Raw genomic sequence first — 20967 nt, 5'->3', positions numbered from 1 at the left:
CCAGAGTTGTTGTAATTTGTTGCAGTAGCCCTAGAAAGCTAATAACCCGCACCTTTGGGAACAGGAAGGGAAAGAGAGCTTAGAGTTAGGAGAGGTAGCAAGAAGGTTAAGTGTCATGGAAACCAAAGCAAGAGTTTAAAAAACAGACGAACAGAGGCAGTGATGTTAAATGTGAGGGCCTAAGGGGTGAGACTGAAGAGCAAGGGGAAGGCGTTGATAGGATGGAAGGTATTGATGACAGCTGACCTGTACCAGGCACCCGCCATGAGAACTTCATAGGTATTAACTCACTTCATTCTCACAACAACTCTAGGACGTATAAACTGTTATTATCACCATTTTATAGGTGAGTAAACTGAGGCACAAAAAGATTAAATAACCTGAACTCAGTAAAATAGGTAGTAGATGGTGTGGCCAAGAATTGAACCAGAAACCCTGTCTCTAGCACCCACATTTTAACCACAGACCATACTTCTCCTCCCTAAAAGTATGTGTTTCTCAAGGTTCTGACTTCAGATCTTTTATCAAGTAAGGTAAGTGATAGGTCTTGAGAGGAAAAGGCATTTTTGAAAGTCATTTTGGGGTAGAAAGGAGGGAGCATGAGAAACTTGACATCCCCTGGGCTCCATCTTTTCAGCCGAGGGGGAGAGGAAGCAGTACCGAAGCTGAAGGAAGCAGCCAAGCTTCAGGCCTCAAGGAGTCTAGGGAAGAGGATGAGGGTGAAACAGGGAGCTCTAAATTAAAAATGTGTTGCACAGGTGAACATGCTCCGTGTCATTTCCTTGACCAGCTTTTGACTCTGTGCTGTGTCTGTGCCCATGGAGCCTTCACACCATGCAGAACACGAGGTGCAGAGGGAGAAGTAGCTGAAGGGGAATTGTCACCACCATTTCTGCATGGAATGTCCTCTGTTTGGAGCTAAGGAAGGAGTCAGAAGTACACTGTATGATCCTTGTCCTTAGAGACTCTGGAGCTAATTGGAGAAATGGGACATCTGTGTGCCAGAAGGTAACAGAGAGTATGTGGCCACTATGTGATCAAGGCTAATGGCAAAATTAAAGAGACTGGAGTGTTGACCATGGGCCAGGGAAGCTAGAAGGGCTTCAAGAGGAAGATGCAGTTTCAGCTGGTTCTTACTGACGAAGGCATTGATAGCTGGTCAAGAACCACGGGGACATTTCAGATGGATGGAAAAGTCGGAGGGAAAGATTGTTTTACAAGAGTTTGGCTCAAAGGAGTGTCAGCGTACTCTACCTTCCAACCCTGCCTTGTTAAATTATTTAGAACCACTACAGACTTCAAACAATTCGCCTATGTATTGGTAGTTAACTCATCAGGCTACATGCTACAGTGGAAAAGATTAGAGTTAAAATTTGTTTCTCACTTGTGTGAGTAACTTTACCTCTTGAGCCTCAGGTTTCCCATCTGTAAAATGTAGAAATGATTTCTGTCTTTTAGGGTTGTGATGAGGCATTAATGATCAATATTGAGCATGGTACCTGGCATTGAATAGTGTTTACATTTTTTTCCAAAGGAGGTGACAAATTGGATGATGCAATTTATTATTATTATTTATTTTTATAAATTTATTTATTTTTGGTTGCGTTGGGTCTTCATTGCTGCGCAGGCTTTCTCTAGTTGAGGCAAGTGGAGGCTACTTTTCCTTGCCATGTGCAGGCTTCTCATTGCAGTGGCTTCTCTTGTTGCAGAGCTTGGGCTCTAGGCACGTGGGCTGCAGTAGTTGTGGCAGGCGGGCTCAGTAGTTGTGGCTTGTGGGCTCCAGAGCGCAGGCTCAGTAGTTGTTGTGCACAGGCTCCGCGGCATGTGGGATCTTCCCAGACCAGGGCCTGAACCCATGTCCCCTGCATTGGCAGGCAGATTCTTAACCACTGGACCACCAGGGAAGTCCTGCAATTTATTATTTTTGTTGTTGTTTTTTAACATCTTTATTGGAGTATGATTGCTTTACAATGGTGTGTTAGTTTCTACTTTATAGCAAAGTGAATCAGTTATACATATACATATATCCCCATATCTCTTCCCTCTGCGTCTCCCTCCCTCCCACCCTCCCTATCCCACCCCTCTAGGTGGTCACAAAGCACTGAGCTGATCTCCCTGTGCTATGTGGCTGCTTCCCACTAGCTATCTATTTTACATTTGATAGTGTATATATGTCCATGCCACTCTGTCACTTTGTCCCAGCTTACCCTTCCCCCTCCCCGTATCCTCAAGTCCATTCTCTAGTAGGTCTGCACCTTTATTCCCATCTTGATGCAATTTGTTGACTAACAATTCCTTTCTGAAGAGGTGACTACTGAATCTCCTGTAAATGTTAGCTTTTCATAAGACTGGAGTATATTTGCTGTCTTGTATACTAACTATTTGTGTACACGTCTCTTCCTCGTTGACTTAGCCTCTGTATGAGGAGAGCTCTGATGGTCCAGGCTCTTCATCTGTACCTCTGAGAATTCTTAATTCTTGGAGGACCCAGATGGGTTTGCTCAGATATCAGCGATTTTGCCCAAATTCCCCTATAACATGCCAATCTTCCTCATATCCATCCTCTCCTGGTAATACTTGTGAATTCTTTTTTATTTTTGACATTTTCCCCATGATCTACATTATTAGATTTTTTAACAAAGAGTTCAACAGTTTCAAGTACCTGTGGCCTTTATTTCCACTGTGTAATTTTTCTTCTTATCTGTCATTTTGTGCTCCTTGAGGGGAGTTATTTATATAAGAGCTAGAAGTTCCATGCTGAGTCACAATCCTGGTCCCTTCAACCCAATAAGCCTTGGCAAAAGGGACAAGAAGGAATGGTTCTGGGGGGAGATTGGTTCAAGATGGCAGAGTAGAAGGACATGTGCTCACTCCCTCTTGTGAGAGCTCCGGAATCACAACTAACTGCTGAACAGTCATTGACAGGAAGACACTGGAACTCACCAAAAAAGATAACCCACATGCAAAGATAAAGGAGAAACCACAGTGACATGGTAGGAGGGGCACAATCACAATAAATCAAATCCCATAACTGCTGGGTGGGTGACTCACAAACTGGAGAACAATTATACCACAGAAGCCCATCCACTGGAGTGAAGGTTCCGAGCCCCACATCAGGCTTCCCAACCTGGGGGTCTGGCAATGGGAGGAGGAATCCCCAGAGAATCAGATTGAAGACTAGCGGGATTTGACTGCAGGACTTTGATAGGACTGGGGGAAACTGAGACTGTACTCTTGGAGGGCACACACAAAGTAGTGTACATATCAGGACCCAGGGGGAAGGAGCAGTTGACCCCATAGGAGACTGAATCAGACCTACCTGCCAGTGTTGGAGGGTCTCCTGGAGAGGCAGGGGGCAACTTTGGCTCACTCTAGAGACAAGGACACTGGCAGCAAAAGTTCTGGGAAGTACTCCTTGGTATGAGCCCCCCCAGAGTCCACCATTAGCCCCACCAAAGAGCCTGTAGCCTCCAGTGCTGGGTCACCTCAGACCAAACAACCAACAGGGAGGGAATTCAGCCCCAGCCAACAGCAGACAAGCAGATTAAGGTTTTACTGAGCTCTGCCCACCGGAGCAACACCCATCTCTGACCACCACCAGTCCCTGCCATCAGGAAGCTTGCACAAGCCTCTTAGATGACCTCATCCACCAGAGAGCAGACAGCAGAAGCAAGAAGAACTACAATCCTGCAGCCTGTGGAACGAAAACCACATTCAAAGAAGGATAGACAAAATAAAAAGGCAGAGGACTATGTACCAGATGAAGGAACAAGATAAAAACCCAGAAAAACAACTAAATGAAGGGGAGATAGGCAACCTTCCAGAAAAAGAATTCAGAATAATGATAGAGAAGATGATCCAGGACCTCAGAAAAAGAATGGAGGCAAAGATCGAGAGGATGCAAGAAATGTTTAACAAACGCCTAGAAGGATTAAAGAACAAACACCTACAAGAATTAAAGAACAAACAAACAGAGATGAACAATACAATAACTAAAATAAAAAATATACTAGAAGGAATCAGTAGCAGAATAACTGAGTCAGAAGAACGGATAAGTGACCTACAAGACAGAATGGTGGAATTCATTGCCATGGACAGAATAAAGAGAAAAGAATGAAAAAAAAATGAAGACAGCCTAAGAGACCTCTGGGACAAAATGAAACACACCAACACTTGAATTATAGGGGTCCCAGAAGGAGTAGAGAGAGAGAAATGACCCGAGAAAATATGTGAAGAGAGTATAGTTGAAAACTTCCCTAACATGGGAAAGGAGATAGACACCCAAGTGCAGGAAGCACAGAGAGTCCCATACAGGATAAACCCAAGGAGAAACACTCCAAGACCCATGGTAATCAAATAGACAAAAATTAAAGACAAAGAAAAATTATTGAAAGCAACAAGGGAAAAACCACAAATAACATACGAGGGAACTCCCATAAGATTAACAGTTGATTTCTCAGCAGAAACTCTACAAGCCAGAAGGGAGTGGCACAATATATTTAAAGTGATGAAAGGGAAAAACCTACAAACAAGATTACTCTACCTGGCAAGATCTCATTCAGATTCGATGGAGAAATCAAAAGCTTTACAGACAAGCAAAAGCTAAGAGAATTCAACACCACCAAACCAGCTCTACAACAAATGCTAAAGGAACTTCTCTAACTGGGAAACACAAGAGAAGAAGAGGACCTACAAAAACAAACCCAAAACAATTAAGAAGAGGGTAATAGGAACATACTTATCGATAATTACCTTAAATGTGAATTGATTAAATGCTCCAACCAAAAGACACAGACTGGCTGAATGGACACAAAAACAAGACCCATATACATGCTGTCTATCAGAGACCCACTTCAGACCTAAGGACACATACAGACTGAAAGTGAGGGGATGGAAAAAGATATTCCATGCAAATGGAAATCAAAAGAAAGCTGGAGTAGCAATACTCATATCAGATAAAATAGACTTTAAAATGAAGTATGTTACAAGACTCAGGGATGGACACTACATAATGATCAAGGGACCAATCCAAGAAGAAGATATAACAATTATAAATATATATGCACCCAACATAGGAGCACCTCAATACATAAGGCAACTGCTAACAGCTATAAAAGAGGAAATCAACAGTAAAACAATAATAGTGGGGGAATTTAGCACCTCACTTACACCAGTGGACAGATCATCCAAAATGAAAATAAATAAGGAAACAGAAGCTTTAAATGACACAATAGACCAGATAGATTTAATTGATACATATAGGACATTACATCTGAAAAGAGCAGATTACACTCTCTTCTCAAGTGTACATGGAACATTCTCCAGGATAGATCACATCTTGGGTCACATTGATAAATTTAAGAAAATTGAAATCATATCAAGCATCTTTTCTGACCACAATGCTATGAGATTAGAAATAAATTACAGGGAAAATAAATGTAAAAAACACAAACACATGGAGGCTAAACAATACATTACTAAATAACCAAGAGATCACTGAATAAATCAAAGAGGAGATCAAAAAATACTTGAGACAAATGACAATGAACACATGATGGTCCAAAACCTATGGGATTCAGCAAAAGTAGTTCTAAGAGGGAAGTTTATAGCAATACAATCTTACCTCAAGAAACAAGAAAAATCTCAAATAAACAGCCTAACTTTATACTTAAAGCAACTAGAGAAAGAACAACAAACAAAACCCAAAGTTAGTAGAAGGAAAGAAATCCTAAAGATCAGAGCAGAAATAAATGAAATAGAAACAAAGAAAACAAGAGGAAAGATCAATAAAACTACAAGCTGGTTCTTTGAGAAGATAAACAAAATTTATAAACCACTAGCCAGACTCATCAAGAAAAAGAGGGAGAGGACTCAAGTCAATAAAATTAGAAATGAAAAAGGAGAAGTTACAAGGGACATCACAGAAATACAAAGCATCCTAAGCGACTACTACAAGCAACTCTATGCCAATAAAACGGATAACCTGGAAGAAATGGACAAATTCATAGAAAGGTATAACCTTCCAAGACTGAACCAGAAAGAAATAGAAAATATGAAGAGACCAATCACAAGTAATGAAATTGAAACTGTGATGAAAAATCTTCCCACAAACAAAAGTCCAGGATCAGATGGCTTCACAGGTGAATTCTATCAAACATTAAGAGAAGAGCTAACACCCATCCTTCTCAAACTCTTCCTAAAAATTGCAGAGGAAGGAACACTCTCAAACTCATTCTATGAGGCCACCATCACCCTGATACCAAAACCAGACAAAGATACTACAAAAAAAGAAAATTACAGACTAATATCACTGAGGAATATAGATGCAAAAATCCTCAACAAAATACTAGCAAACAGAATCCATCAACACAGTAAAAGGATCATACACCATAATCATGTGGGATTTATCTGAGGGATGCAAGGATTCTTCAGTATACGCAAATCAATCAGTGTGATACACCATATTAACAAACTGAAGAATAAAAACCATATGATAATCTCAATAGATGCAGAAAAAGCTTTTGACAAAATTCAACACCATTTATGATAAAAAACTCTCCAGAAAGTGGTCATAGAGGGAACCTACCTCAACATAATAAAAGCCATATATGACAAACCCACTGCAGACGTCATTCTCAATGGTGAAAAACTGAAACCATTTCCTCTAAGGTCAGGCACAAGACAAGGATGTACACTCTTGCCACTATTATCTAACATAGTTTTGGAAGTCCTAGCCTTGGAAATCAGAGAAGAAAAAGAAATAAAAGGAATACAAATTGAAAAGAAGAAGTAAAACTGTCACTGTTTGCAGATAACATGATACTATATGTAAGCAATCTTAAATATGCCACCAGAGAACTACTAGAGCTAATCAGTGAATTTGGTAATGTTGCAGTATACAAAGTTAATGCACAGAAATCTCTTGCATTCCTATACACTAACAACGAAAGGTCAGAAAGAGAAATTAAAGAAACAATCCCATTCACCATTGGAATAAAAAGAAAAAAAGTACCTAGGAATAAACCTACCTACGGAGATAAAAGCCCTGTACTCAGAAAACTTCAAGACACTGATGAAAGAAATCAAAGATGACACAAACAGATGGAGAGATATACCATGTTCTTGGATTGGAAGAATCAATATTGTGAAAATTACTGTACTACCCAAAGCAATCTACAGTTTTAGTGCAATATCTATCCAATTACCAATGACGTTTTTTACAGAAGTAGAACAAAAAATCTTAAAATGTGTATAGAGACACAAAAGGCCCTGAATAGCCAAAGCAATCTTGAGGGAAAAAGAGGAGCTGGAGGAATCAGACTCCCTGACATCGGACTATACTACAAAGCTACGGTAATCAAGACAATATGGTACTGGCACAAAAACAGAAATATAGATCAGTAGAACAGGATAGGAAGCCCAGAGATAAACCCACACACCTATGGTCAGCTAATCTATGACAAAGGAGGCAAGGATATACAATGGAGAAAAGACAGTCTCTTCAATAAGTGTTGCTCGGAAAACTGGACAGTTACATGTAGAAGAATGAAATTAGAACACTCCCTAACACCATACACAAAAATAAAATCAAAATGGATTAAAGACCTAAATGTAAGACTGGACACTGTAAAACTCTTAGAGGAAAGCATAGGAAGAACACTCTTTGACATAAATCACAGCAAGATCTTTTTTGACCCACCTCCTAGAGTAATGGAAATTAAAACAAACAAACGGGACCTAATGAGACTTAAAAGCTTTTGTGCAGCAAAGGAAGCTATAAACAAGGCGAAAAGACAACCCTCAGAATGGGAGAAAGTATTTGCAAATGAATCAATGGACAAAGGGTTAATCTCCCAAATATATAAACAGCTCATGCAACTCAATATTAAAAAAAAAAAACCCAATCAAAAAATGGGCAGAGAGGGCCTCCCTGGTGGCGCAAGTGGTTGAGAGTCCGCCTGCCGATGCAGGGGATACGGGTTCGTGCCCCGGTCTGGGAGGATCCCATATGCCGCGGAGCGGCTGGGCCTGTGAGCCATGGCCGCTGGGCCTGCGCGTCCGGAGCCTGTGCTCCGCAACGGGAGAGGCCACAGCAGTGAGAGGCCCGCATACCGCAAAAAAAAAGGGCAGAGACCTAAATAGACATTTCTCCAAAGAAGACATACAGATGGCCAAGAGGCACATGAAAAGCTGCTCAACATCACTAATTATTAGAGAAATGCAAATCAAAACTACAATGAGTTATCACCTCAGACCAGTTAGAATGGGCATCAGCAGAAAATCTACAAACAACAAATGCTGGAGAGGGTGTGGAGAAAAGGAAACTCTCTTGCACTGTTGGTGAGAATGTAAGTGGATACAGCCACTATGGAGAACAGTATGGAGGTTCCTTAAAAAACTAAAAATAGAATTATCATATAACCCAGCAATCCCACTACTGGGCACATACCCAGAGAAAACCATAAGGCAAAAAGGCACATGCACCCCAATGTTCATTGCAGCACTATTTACAATAGCCAGGTCATGGAAGCGACCTAAATACCCCTTGACAGACGAATGGATAAAGAAGATGTGGTACATATATACAATGGAATATTACTCAGCCATAAAAAAGAATTAAATTGGGTCATTTATGGAGATGTGGTTGGACATAGAGAGTGTCATACAGAGTGAAGTCAGAGGGAGAAAACATATATTGTATATTAATGCATATATGTAGAATCTAGAAAAATGGTACAGATGAACTAGTTTGCAAGGCAGAAATAGAGACACAGATGTAGAGAACAAATGTATGGACACCAAGTGGGGGAAAGTCGGGGGTGGGTGGGATGAATTGCGAGATTGGCATTGACATATAGACACTAAGATGTATAAAATAAATAACTAATAAGAACCTGTATAAAAAATAATTTTAAAAAATTTAAAAAAAGAATTGGTTTTGGGAGAGCCATCTATTTCATATATACAGACTGAGACTGCATGTACCATCTGATGTTGACTTCAAGTGTCCCTCCAAGCCCCTTCATCTGTCACCTGAAAATATGTGTGCATTCTTCTGAAGCCTTTTTTTTTTTTTTTTTTTGGCTGCATCTATTTGCAGGATATTAGGTCCCTGACCAGGGATTGAACCTGCGCCACTGCAGTGAAAGCGGTGAATCCTAACCACTGGACCACTAGGGAATTCCCATCTTCTGAAGTCTTGATGCATCTATAGACATTTGTTTTGCACCTTTCTGGAAATGTGGAGCATAGAATGGTAGTAACGAGCATGGCAGAGTGGAAGAATGCTGGGCTGATGCTGTAGTGCTAGTCCTGCCCCTAGACAGAAACCTATGAGTAAGGCTCATACTTGCTCAGGCAGCTGAGTGTCAGAGCAGGGCAAGCAGTGTGAGGGGAAGGCTGCCAGGCTGTCTCCCAAGGGGCCACCTAGCATGGCAGGTCTTACCAGGGTGAATCTCCCAAGAACAAGTCTCAGGCTCACAGCTTGTGGGCTTAGAAACCGGATCGTGAGGGCAGAGTATACTAAGTAATTTTTGAGGAGGTGGATGTGTGGAAACCCAGGGTGCCATTTTGTTAATCCACACCGAGAACCCTCTCTGCCGGAGAGGTGGGAATACTCGTGTGATTTCTCTCTCTCTGCCCTGGAAGCCACATCCTAATCCGAAGGTTGTCTGGTGAGCGTTGTCAGAGTGAGGGCAGTTAAGTGGATAAAGGAGAGAAAAATTGCGTGTCAGTGCCGTCTGGCTATGCATTTGGAAATTTTGAACTTTGCAGCTGTTGCCTGGATGGGCACTGCCCGGGTTTGTCTCTCTTACATGTTTTGTTTATTGTTGTTGTTTGTATTGTTATTGTCTTTTCCTTGGCTGACCAAACCTCATTCTGATTTGAATCATCCTTTCTTAAAATTCCTTAGAACTTACGAATTGGCCCAGGTCACATCCTGCCCCACCCCAACCTTGGGAAAATTTAAAGTAACTCTTCATACCTCTGACATGACCTATGATTGCTGATCTATAATTTACCTCTGAGCAGGTTTTTAATTTCCTTCATTTCTGGGTGTGTAGTAGACTTCTCACTGAGGCCTTCCAGTACTGATAATATGTAAACCGATTGTTTTACCCTGCCACTGCTCAGGTTCCTCATCTGTGTAAGGTACCAGATGAATTAGCTAACCGCTAAGGTAACTTCCAATGCTAAACTCCTACCTTCAAGTTTCAAGAGATTTTCCTCTTTTTTTTTTTTTTTTTTTTTTTACTGAAGTATAGTTGATTTACAATATTAGTTTCAGGTGTACAGCACAAGTGATTCAGTGTTTTTAGCTTATAATCTATCAAAAGATATTACAAGATAATGGCTATAATTCCCTGTGCTCTACAATACATTCTTGTTCTTATCTATTTTACACATAGTAGTTTGTATCTCTTAATCCCATACCCCTAACATTCCCCTCCCCACTTCCTTCTCCCAACTGGTAACCCCTCTAAAACATAATACAAAGGAACGTATAGAGCAAAACAGAAACAGACTCATAGAGATTTTCCTTTTAATGAAAAAATTTTGTGGTTTGGTGAACCTTAGCTTTCCTTCATCAGATGGCATGATTCCTTAACAAGTCCCCCTGGCTGGTTGGCATCAAATAAGGCTAACACCTTTCCTTGGCTTTTTTTTTAAAAAACAAATCTGGACTCAGTCCACCATGAGTTTGAATTGCAGCTCCGTACTCACAGTGCTTCTTTGGAAAAATCATATAACCTTTCATATTTTACTTGAGGCTTCTAAAATGATTTTCTAATTCTCTTTTCCATCAGTAATTTATTAACTGGAATTCTTCTGTAGTGAAAAACTTTGTCTTACCAACTATTTGGCTTAAGTATGGTTAGTAAAGGAAAGGCAGGGTAAATGCCTTCTTCTTTCCTTTTATTATCATTTTCTTAATAATGAATTGGTATTTTATCAACCCCCAGTGGTGATATGAGTGTTTTTATCTTTTGAGCTCAGAATTTTAAAATATAGTTTGTATGTATCAGCAGATGTAATCCATATCTATATAATCGATATAAGTTAATACAATCAATATTGTTTCTGGTGAAATTGACATGAAGTCTGGGATTTGCTTTAAACTGCTCTGGCACCTAAAAAGCAAACCGACAGCAAAGGGAGTGGAACAGGTGAATATTGGAAAGTTATTTTTTCAGCTTTTTGGGAAGATCTTTATTTAGTAAAGCTGGGTGGTAGGTACATCGAGTCCATTGTACTATTCTTTTCACTTTTAGTATGGTTGAAATTTTCCCAGGTAAAATAGCTCTAAAAACATACATAATTTTAAGGTTATGAGAGGTATAAATCTGAGTTCAGTCTTTAACTCTGGCCTATACATGAATACTGTGGAAAAAGATTCTTCAATGTTTATTGAAATGCCAGATATCACAACAGTTTCTAATCCTCATGCCACTGACAACAGCATGCCAATTATGTGCATATTTTCCAGGACTTTGGAAGAATTTTAGTATTTAACTTTATTGGATCTGTTTATAAAACTCTTGTCACAGTAACTGAGGCTGTCCACTTTTGAATGAAACAATATTCAGGAAATAATGTAATGTGAAAATCAATTGGTATCACAGTTCTTATATTACTAGCATCCCTTAAGAATTTGAAACAAAGTTACTTAATGCTTTCTGGATTTTATGCCAGAAAATAATTTGGCGTTTTAGCCATTCTGCACTGACTTCTTCAATATAATGGTGCTATTTCTTATTCCAGGTTTAAGTTTATCTATTCATGGGGCTGAAAAGCGTTTGCAAATCCACCAACGGCGAAGTGTGGCGAGCCACCCAGGGTCACGTCGCCTGCCCGTGGTCAGGCATTCCTCACTCCCACCAGGCAGAAGGTCAATAAAAATGGAGGCAAGGTCTTCTGGAATCACTAATGGGAAAACCAAAGTCTTCCACCCAGGTAATGCATGGGGAAGGGTCAACAGGGACCTGTGTTAGCAGCAGGCTGACACAGCCTGCATTATATTTTTATTGTCTAACTCTTCCATGCTTCCAGTTAAGCTCTTTTTTTTTTAACATCTTTATTGGAGTATAATTGCTTTACAATGGCGTGTTAGTTTCTGCTTTATAACAAAGTGAATCAGTTATACATATACATATGTTCCCATATCTCTTCCCTCTTGCATCTCCCTCCCTCCCACCCTCCCTATCCCACCCCTCTAGGTGGTCACAAAGCACCGAGCTGATCTCCCTGTGCTATGCGGCTGCTTCCCACTACCAAACATAAAATAGAAAGCTTGCTTTTTAGAAAGAGTCTTGTATTTTTTCTCTCTCTCTTCACTTCAGTCAGTGGTAAATGTCACCAAGACCAATAGGAGGAAAGAGAGCTTGATGTGTCAGAAAAGGTTAAGGCAACATTCCACTTACAGTGGGAGAAGCTAAATGAAAAATTTCAGTGAATAAACTTGCTCAGTTCAAAAAAGCTTATTGTATAATAAAATAATACAGAGATTTGGCCAGTTTCTTGATAATTTGCTCTAAGACAGCTCGGGGAAAAAGTCAAGCTGAAAATGTCCGCTTTGAAGCCTCAGTTATGTGGCTTGACTTGCCTGTATTTCCTCCTCAGGTGAAGGGAGAAGACTAAAGTCATATGAAGTTTCAAGGCTCTGAGAAGCATCTGTGATCTCTTAAAAATGTTAAAATGAGTGTATATCAAAGTTGGTAATTACAACTAAAAGTATTTGGGTGAGAGGCTCATTTAAGTATTCATTCACTCATTCACTCAACAAAGGTATTGAGTGCATACTATTTGCCAGGCATTGTTTTGGGTGCTGAGGAAAAACAAGTGAACACTGTCTTTCTGACTCACAGGAACATCAAATTGTGAGGAAATTCTGAAGTCACTTAGTATAAGTCTCACCCAATCCTGATTTCTCTGTGTAATGTCCTTGCAGGTGGCCACCCAACCTCAGCTAAAGTCAAGTTTCCTTCTCTAGCCATGTCATCTTCTTTCTCTCAGCTGATAACCTTGTTTCCTAACCTCATGGAGAAACCCACAAGCCACTGGGCCTGAATGACTGCAGTTCCCTTACCCTGCATCTCCACGTATATCTCTGTTTTCTCCCATCCTTCACCCTTTTCCTGTGGTTTTCAAAAGATGAGGGTCTTCCCACTGTCCTTGACCAAGCTTTCACCTGTGTCCTTCACCAGTGGCCTTGTCCACCCTTTTCCTCTCTTGGACCTTGCCCTTTCCCCTCATCCTGTGAAGAAGGCTAAAGCTTCTCTCGTTCTCATCATCTTCATTGGACACTGCATCCTTTTCTCTTCTCCGCCACTTCTCCCCTCCCTTCGGAGCCAGACTTCTGCAAGAGTAATCTGCTTGGCTGGGCTCTACTCTCTGCCTTTCCAGCCACTCTTCAACCCAACACAGTCGGATTTCTGCCTCCTCCTCTCCATCATGGCGGTTCTTGAGGCCCTTAGTGACCCCCTTTTACCATAATGTGGTGAGTAACAGACTCTTTTGATGCACCCGACCAGACTGGACCACGACTTCTTCCCAGAGCACTTCTCTGACTTCCATGATGGCCTTCTTTCTTGGTTCTCATCTCACATCTCTCACAGGTAACTCTTGACAGTTTCCCAACCTCCAGCATCTCTCTCATCCTCTTGCCTCCTGTCATAGTGTATCCTTTACACCAAAGGCAGGATGATTCATTTCCACCCCTGATCATGCCATTCATCTTGCTTGTCCTACTCATTCTAGGGCAAAGGCCAAACCTCTTAGCATGTTAAAAACAAATGCCCATCATGATCTAGCCCCTAGTGCTTCTCATCCGTTTTTTGCCCCCTTCTGCCTTAAACTTTATACTCTATTGTATCAGCTGGGGTTCAACCAGAAAAGCAGGGGCAGTAGAAGATTTATACTAGAGATTTATTAAAAAGAATTGACGTACATGATTGTGAGGGCTGTCTAGGCTGGTCTGAAATCCATAGGGCAGGCTGTTAGGAAGGTCAGGCTGGCACTCTTGGGCACAGTGGAGGTCACTGTCTACAGGTGGAATTTCTTCTTCAGGACAACCTTAGCTCTGGTTTTAAGACCTTTCAGCTGATTGAATCAGCACCCCAACCCTCTTGCTTAGAATAATCTCCCTTATTTAAAGTAATCTATTATGGACTTGTAAAATGCTTTCACAGCAGCATCCGGATTAGTGTTCACCAAGTAACTGGGGACGCTAGTCCAGCCAAGTTGGCTCATCAACTAGACCATGACGTCTGATCAGACTGACTTGCTTTCAGCTCTCCAGACACGTGATGCTATGTCATATCTCTCAACCTTTGCTCATGCTGCTCGCTCTAGGATACCCTGGTTTTGTTCCATAATCTTTTAATATCTTGAAATCGTCTGTCTCTCCACCATAAGGTCTTTAAAGGCATGGATTCTGGGATATTTATCTTGTACCTCCATTAAATAATTTGTAGGGTAGGACTGAACTGACTCTTCATTAGGTGTTTTTCATACTATTATTATAGAGTTCCTTAAACTTTTTTCTAGGTTTATTAGGGTATAATTGACAAATTACAATCGCATTCTAATTGCTCTACCTGCCTTTCGGCAAATATTTATTGAGGGCCAATTTGGTTGCCAAGCATTCTTCAAGTACTTGGAATACATCAGTGAATGAAACGAAGATCCCTGCCCCTGGAGAGTTAACATATTATATGGGGGAGATAGGTAATATATAAACATAATAAATAGTGTTTAGGAAGAAGATAAATATTATGGATAAAAGAAAAAGTAGGGGAAATCAGGTGGTAGGGTTGCATGTTGCAATTTTAAATAAGGTGGTCAGCATGTAGGCCACATTGTGGAGAAGATGTGTGATCAAGGGCTAGAAGGAGCTGAGCGGGCCGCTGAGATGGGCAAGTTCATCCCAGCAGAGGGATAGCCAGTTGACAGGCCCTACGATAGGAATGAGTCTGGCAGTTGGAGGAAAAGCACGGAGGCCCCTGAGCTTGGAGTGAGAAGGAAACATCAGCTCAGTGAGGTCAGAGGGACCAGATGGGGCAGGGCCTTGCAGGCCATGTAAGGACTTTGAGCCCTATATGAAATGGGAGCTTTTAAGGGGTTTTGAGCAGAAGAATCCCATGATCTGACTTATTTTTTAACAGGATCACTTTAGCTATTATTTGAGGATAGACTATAGGGGTAGAGGGTGAAAGGAGGAAGGTCAGATAGGAGGCCACCATAATAATCAAGTTGAGACACGATGGTAGCTCTTACTAGGGGTAGAAAAAGGCACATGAAAAGTGTTAAACATCACTAATTATTAGAGAAACGCAAATCAAACCTACAATGAGGTGTCACCTCACACCAGTCAGAATGGCCTTCATCAAAAACTCTACGAACAATAAATGCTGGAGAGGGTGTGGAGAAAAGGGAACCCTCTTGCACTGTTGGTGGGAAAGTAAATTGATACAGCCACTATGGAAAACAGTATGAAGTTTCCTTAAAAAACTAAAAATAGAACTACTATATAACCTAGTAATTCTACTACTGGGCATGTACCCAGAGAAAACCATAATTCAAAAAGGCACATGCACGCAAGCACTATTTACAGTAGCCAGGACATGGAAGCAACCTAAATGTCCATCGACAGATGAATGAATAAAGAAGATGTGGTACATATATATATATAATGGAATATTACTTAGCCATAAAAAGGAACAAAACTGGGTCATTTGTAGAGATGTGGATGGACCTAGAGACTATCATACAGAGTGAAGTAAGTCAGAAAGAGGAAAAAAAACATTGTATATTAACACATACATGTGGAATCTAAAAAAATGGTATAGATGATCTTATCTGCAAAGCAGAAATAGAGACACAGACATAGAGAACAAACATATGGATACCAAGGGGGGAGTGGGATGAATTGGGAGACGAGGATCGACATATATACAATAATGATATTATGTATAAAATAGATAACTAAGGAGAACCTACTGTAAAGCACAGGGAACTCTACTCAGTGCTCTGTGGTGACCTAAATGGGAAGGAACTCCAAAAAAGAGGGGATATAAGTATACGTATAGCTGATTCACTTTGCTGCACAGTAAAAGCTAACACAACATTGTAAAGCAACTATACTCCAGTAAAAATTTAAAAATAAAATAAAGTTGGGCCACAGAGTTTCAATGGATTAGATGTGGGATAAGAGAGAAAGGAGAGCTAAGTATGACTACATGGTTTTTGACTTGAGTAAATGGGTTTGGTATCAACTGAGATGGAGAAGGCTGAAGGCAAAGCGGACTTAGTGGATTTGAGGGCAGAAGTGGGGTCAAGATCAGAAGTCTGTGGGCAACTGGAGAGATCACGTGGGTGGTGGGATAAACATATTTGGAGTTTGAGAGATTGGTCTGGGAAGGAGATATAAAATCGACTGTTGTTGACAAGTAAATGACAAGTAAATCATCTTTAAAGCCATGAAAGGGAAAGAGATGACCAGATGGAGAAGGGGGAGAGGATTAAGGGCTAAAATCTGGCACACCTCAGTAGTAAAGGTCAGAACATGAACCACCAGCAAAGAAGGCCGAGAAGGAATGGCCAGCAAGGCTGGAGAGAAACCAGAAATCACATGTCTTGGAAGTTCAGTAAAGAAAGTTTATCACAAAGGGAGGAGTGATTATCTAGGTTAAATGTTGCTGAAAGTCAAGTAAGATGAGAAATAAGAATTGGCCGTTGATTTTAGTAAAGTGGTGATTTTGAGAAGAACAGCTTTGGTGAAGTGGTGGGGATGAAACTCTGATTAAAGTGTGTCTCAGACAGAATGGAATATGAATTGGATACTGAGAATATAGACAACTTTTTTTTTTTTTTTTTTGCGGTACGCGGGCCTCTCACTGCTGTGGCCTCTCCCGTTGCGGAGCACAGGCTCCGGACGCACAGGCTCAGCGGCCATGGCTCACAGGCCCAGCTGCTCCGCGGCATGTGGGATCTTCCCACACCGGGGCACGAACCCGCGTCCCCTGCATCGGCAGGCGGACTCTCAACCACTGCGCCACCAGGGAAGCCCCCACAGACAACTTCTTAAAAGTAGTTTTGCTGTGAAGGGTAGTGAAGAAATAGAGCAGCTGCTGGGGGAGAAGCGAGGTCAAGAGAGTTTCTTTGCAAAATAGCAAATCTCCAGCAGATAACTGGCTCTGGGGAGGGGGAAGAATTCACGATGTGAGGATCGGTGAGAGAAATGAGAGCCGTGTGCACGATAGAATCATGAACAGTTTATCTGTGATAACAGATGGGAAGGGAGAGTGTGTAGACGTTGGCAATGTGAGGAGGGTCTGAGAAGTTCTTTTGCCGCTGTTTCAGTTTTATCTGTAACGTGGTAAGGAAGGTCATAACTGAGAACGAGAAGGGAGTAAGATTGACTGAGAGGATGGTAGGATGGTGTCAACGGTGGAATATGGTTGCCGGCCCACGTTAAATGGCTATTGGAGGTTCATGGTCATGAAATTAAACTAGGACTGGTTGCGTTGGTTGTGTGTTTCTCTTTAACCTTGTGTAGCTATGTGAATGAAAACAAAGAATATATCAATATAGAGAGTTATATTTAGTCAGGGTTTTGATTTTGCCAAGGAATTAGGAAAAGAGAGAGAGAGAGGGAATCCAGGGTGCACTAGAGAGAATGATGGTAGCAGTCGATCATGTGTTTTAAGCTTAATACAGAGGGGATTGAAGACATCGGAGGGGGGAGTGAGTTTCAGTGGAAAGTTGATAGGATCACTTGGTTGAAGGTCCAAGAGGGGATTAAAGGGTACTGAGGCTAGGACAGGGGAAGAAGAGCTGAAAAGATAAGAGGTGGTAGTGAAAGAGTAGAATGCAGGGCACTGATACTACGAAGGGCGTTGCTGTTGTCAGTAATGATGGGGTTGAGGCTAGGGTATGAAGTTAGTGAGTGTAATATGATGGAGGGCAAGATCAGTGGAGGAAAGTATTCTCAGAATGAGAGGCCAGGGTTTGGGAAGGATCATCTACATAGATATTGAAGTTGAATTGAATAGTTTTGGGAGAGTGACAATAAGCCAGGAGGGAACCTCATCAGGAAATGAGGGAGCATGATGTGGAAGGCAGCAGGTGGGTGCAGTGATGACGGAGAGAAGGTGATATAATAAAACAACCTGAGATTCAAGGCTGGGAGAGTTTAGGGAAGGGGGAAGAACAGTGGTCTGAAGGTGGCATGAGGACTCAAGGAAGACACGCCCCCCTCCTCCTTCAGATCCTTTGGTGTGGGACAAAAATAGTAGCATAGGAAAGAGCCACGGGGAAGCTGTGACCTCTGGGAAGAGCCAGGCTTTCATGAAAGCAAGGAGATGAAGGGACCAATCTGAGAAAAGGCTGATGGCAAGAGAATTCTGGAAGGCCCAGTGAGCCCAGTGTTTGAAACCTCTACCGTTTCACCTCTCCCTATTTTTCCTGGCATCTTTTATACTGTGTAACCTGCCTTGTTCTACTTTATCCACAGCTCTGCACTGTTTCTCAAGTAGGCTTTTATGCTTCCATTTCTCTGCTATTCAAGTTCCTCGCTCTTTTTGGAATGCCCCGACCTCAATGCATCTCTCTCAAGCCCTTCTCATTCCTCAAAGTGTATCCCAAATCCCCCCTCCTCCCAAAAGCCTTTCTGATCCAACTGGTCAGAACTTGGAAGCCTTATCAAAGGCTGATTATTTGCTGTTTGTCGAAATCTATTGCACTCACTGGGTATAGGTTTGCATTCTGAAGTTATGCAGGGTAAATCTATTCTTCTTTCAGTGCTGATCTTTTAGTTGTTCAAAAACTCATCTTGAGCTATTTGCCAACTGAAACGTTTCCTAGATGCTTCCTTCAACAGCATGGTTTTCACCTTCTTTACCATCCTACCCACTTCACTCTTAGAAAAAGTCTTATTTCATTACTGCATCTTAGGAAATACAGTGCCCAGAATTGTACAGAATATTCTGTTTGTGTTTGACCCAGACAGAGAAGAGTCAGTCTTTGACATCCTCTACTGATATTAATGTAATAAACATTTGAAGAAATGTTAAGATATTTCCTAATGGTGTGATGTCAGCATATCTTGTCACTGCTCTTACCTTAAAACACACATCACTACATTTATCTATCATAATTTTATCATCGATTCTTGAACCCTACTTGCATTGGCTATTGGTTGAAAATATAAATAAAACCAATTCTTTAGCACATAATTATCGTTAAGAAAAATCATATTAAACAAATTATGATTAGAAACCTGGTTTTGAAAATATATGTATTTAAAACTCACATTATTAAGATAGATGTGACTTCAATCCCATCCTTTTATTTTTAGTGTACTTTTACTAATGCATCATAGTTCTCTGTTGGGAGATGATAGAAGAGCTCTCAAACCGAGTTTCTTATTTGCAGTGCATCATAGATCTTAGAAGCAGCATGTGCATTTTAGTCATAGTGAGGCCTATTAAATCATCCATCTACTTTTTACAAAGTTAATAATCTCGATTCTCAAAGCACTTTCTAAAAGCCCACTCAGACTGGTTGATAAGTACAAAAAGAAAGAACAAGAAAATCTTGTAGATCTTCTGTGCCATCAACCCTGAACAATTTCAGTTCATTTATTCCCCTTTGAGTTTACAAACATTTCTGAGTGCTTACTATGTCCTAACAAATACTTATTTGGAGGGTACTTCATTGGGGCTGGAATGGTGTAGAACTCTATTGGAGCTCACAGTCATGTCCAGAAAGACCATCAATCAGGGCTCTTTGGTTATAAATAACTGAAACCAATTATTTAATCCAAGCAAAGAAGGAATGTAAATTTGAAGGATATGGATGGAAAGGCTGGAGAACTGGCCTTGGAAAAGGAACAGACACCAAGAAAAGGACTATTTGACTTTCTGGAATAAATGAACCCTTACCATTTTTCTTTGTTTTTGCATCATTTGGCTCAGTTTTTGAAGACCTGGAAGAGATTCTATCAGCCATGTGCCTTTCCCTTGGTTGGGCAGAGAGTGATGAGAGATAAAAGGATAGGACAGAGGAGGCCTCCCTCTTCAGCTTTTATAATAGGAGGATAGGACCCCTTGATTTCTCCTCCCACCCAGGCTGCACACAGTAAGGGAAAGACATTTCCCCAAAAGGGAATAGAGGTGATGTTAGAAAAGGGAAATGTATGTGGAAGAATATCCACTACAGGGACCTATACTTAACCCGCTATAATAGAATTCATTGTATTAAGGGCTAGAATAGAGATATAAATAAAATTATGGAAACATTATTACTAGGGAAAAGATATAAGAAGGATTCTACAGATTGGACTTTGAAGGTCAGCTAAGAAATCAACAGGAAGATGGAGGGATGGCCATTCAGATATAGGAAAGAGCGTAATAATAGTGCATTATAGTGGTGATCAGTACAAGCTTTGTTGTTAGTTGTTTTAAACCCACATATGTTCCCTAATAGCTATGCAGACTTGGGCAAATGACTTTATTTCTCTGAATCTTTTTCCTCATCAGCAAAATGAGAATATTAATACCTATCTCACAGTGTTAGGATTGCCAGATGAAACACAGGACTCACAGTTAAATTTCAGATAAACAACAAATACCTTTTGGTGTAAGAATGTCCCATGAATTGCATGAGGCAGACTTATGATAAAATATTATTAGTTTATTTGAAATTCAAATTACCTGGGTACCCTATATTTTTATGTGTTATATCTGGCAACCCTATGTGGCATTGTTATGCCAGATAAATTCATTCATGTAAAATGCTCTATATGATCCTTGCACAGTAAGGTGACAGGGTCAAAGGATCATTTTTGTTGTCACCATCACCATAGACAAAATTCACAAGCCTGAAAATACTTATGACCCAGAATCATTTCTCACTCGGTCCTTGAAGCATAGAGCAGTTTCCCAGTTAACTTGAGCCAGGTTAACA

General features: G+C 40.9%; 1 protein-coding gene across 1 annotated transcript in view; it reads left to right on the top strand.

Moving 5' to 3' along the window:
- The first annotated feature begins 11883 nt into the window (after window positions 1-11883).
- ANO4 (anoctamin 4) overlaps window positions 11884-20967 on the top strand; it is a 227783-nt gene continuing 218699 nt past the window's right edge. The window contains exon 1 of the mRNA XM_060112423.1: window positions 11884-11955. Within this exon, the coding sequence (XP_059968406.1) occupies window positions 11901-11955 (55 nt within the window). The 5' untranslated portion in view covers window positions 11884-11900. The remainder of the gene's footprint in view (window positions 11956-20967) is intronic.

Source organism: Mesoplodon densirostris, chromosome 11, assembly GCF_025265405.1.
Source record: "Mesoplodon densirostris isolate mMesDen1 chromosome 11, mMesDen1 primary haplotype, whole genome shotgun sequence".
Classification (NCBI taxonomy): domain Eukaryota; kingdom Metazoa; phylum Chordata; class Mammalia; order Artiodactyla; family Ziphiidae; genus Mesoplodon; species Mesoplodon densirostris.
The sequence above is the reverse complement of the archived record's forward strand: the minus strand, read 5'-3'. Positions and strand labels throughout refer to the sequence as shown.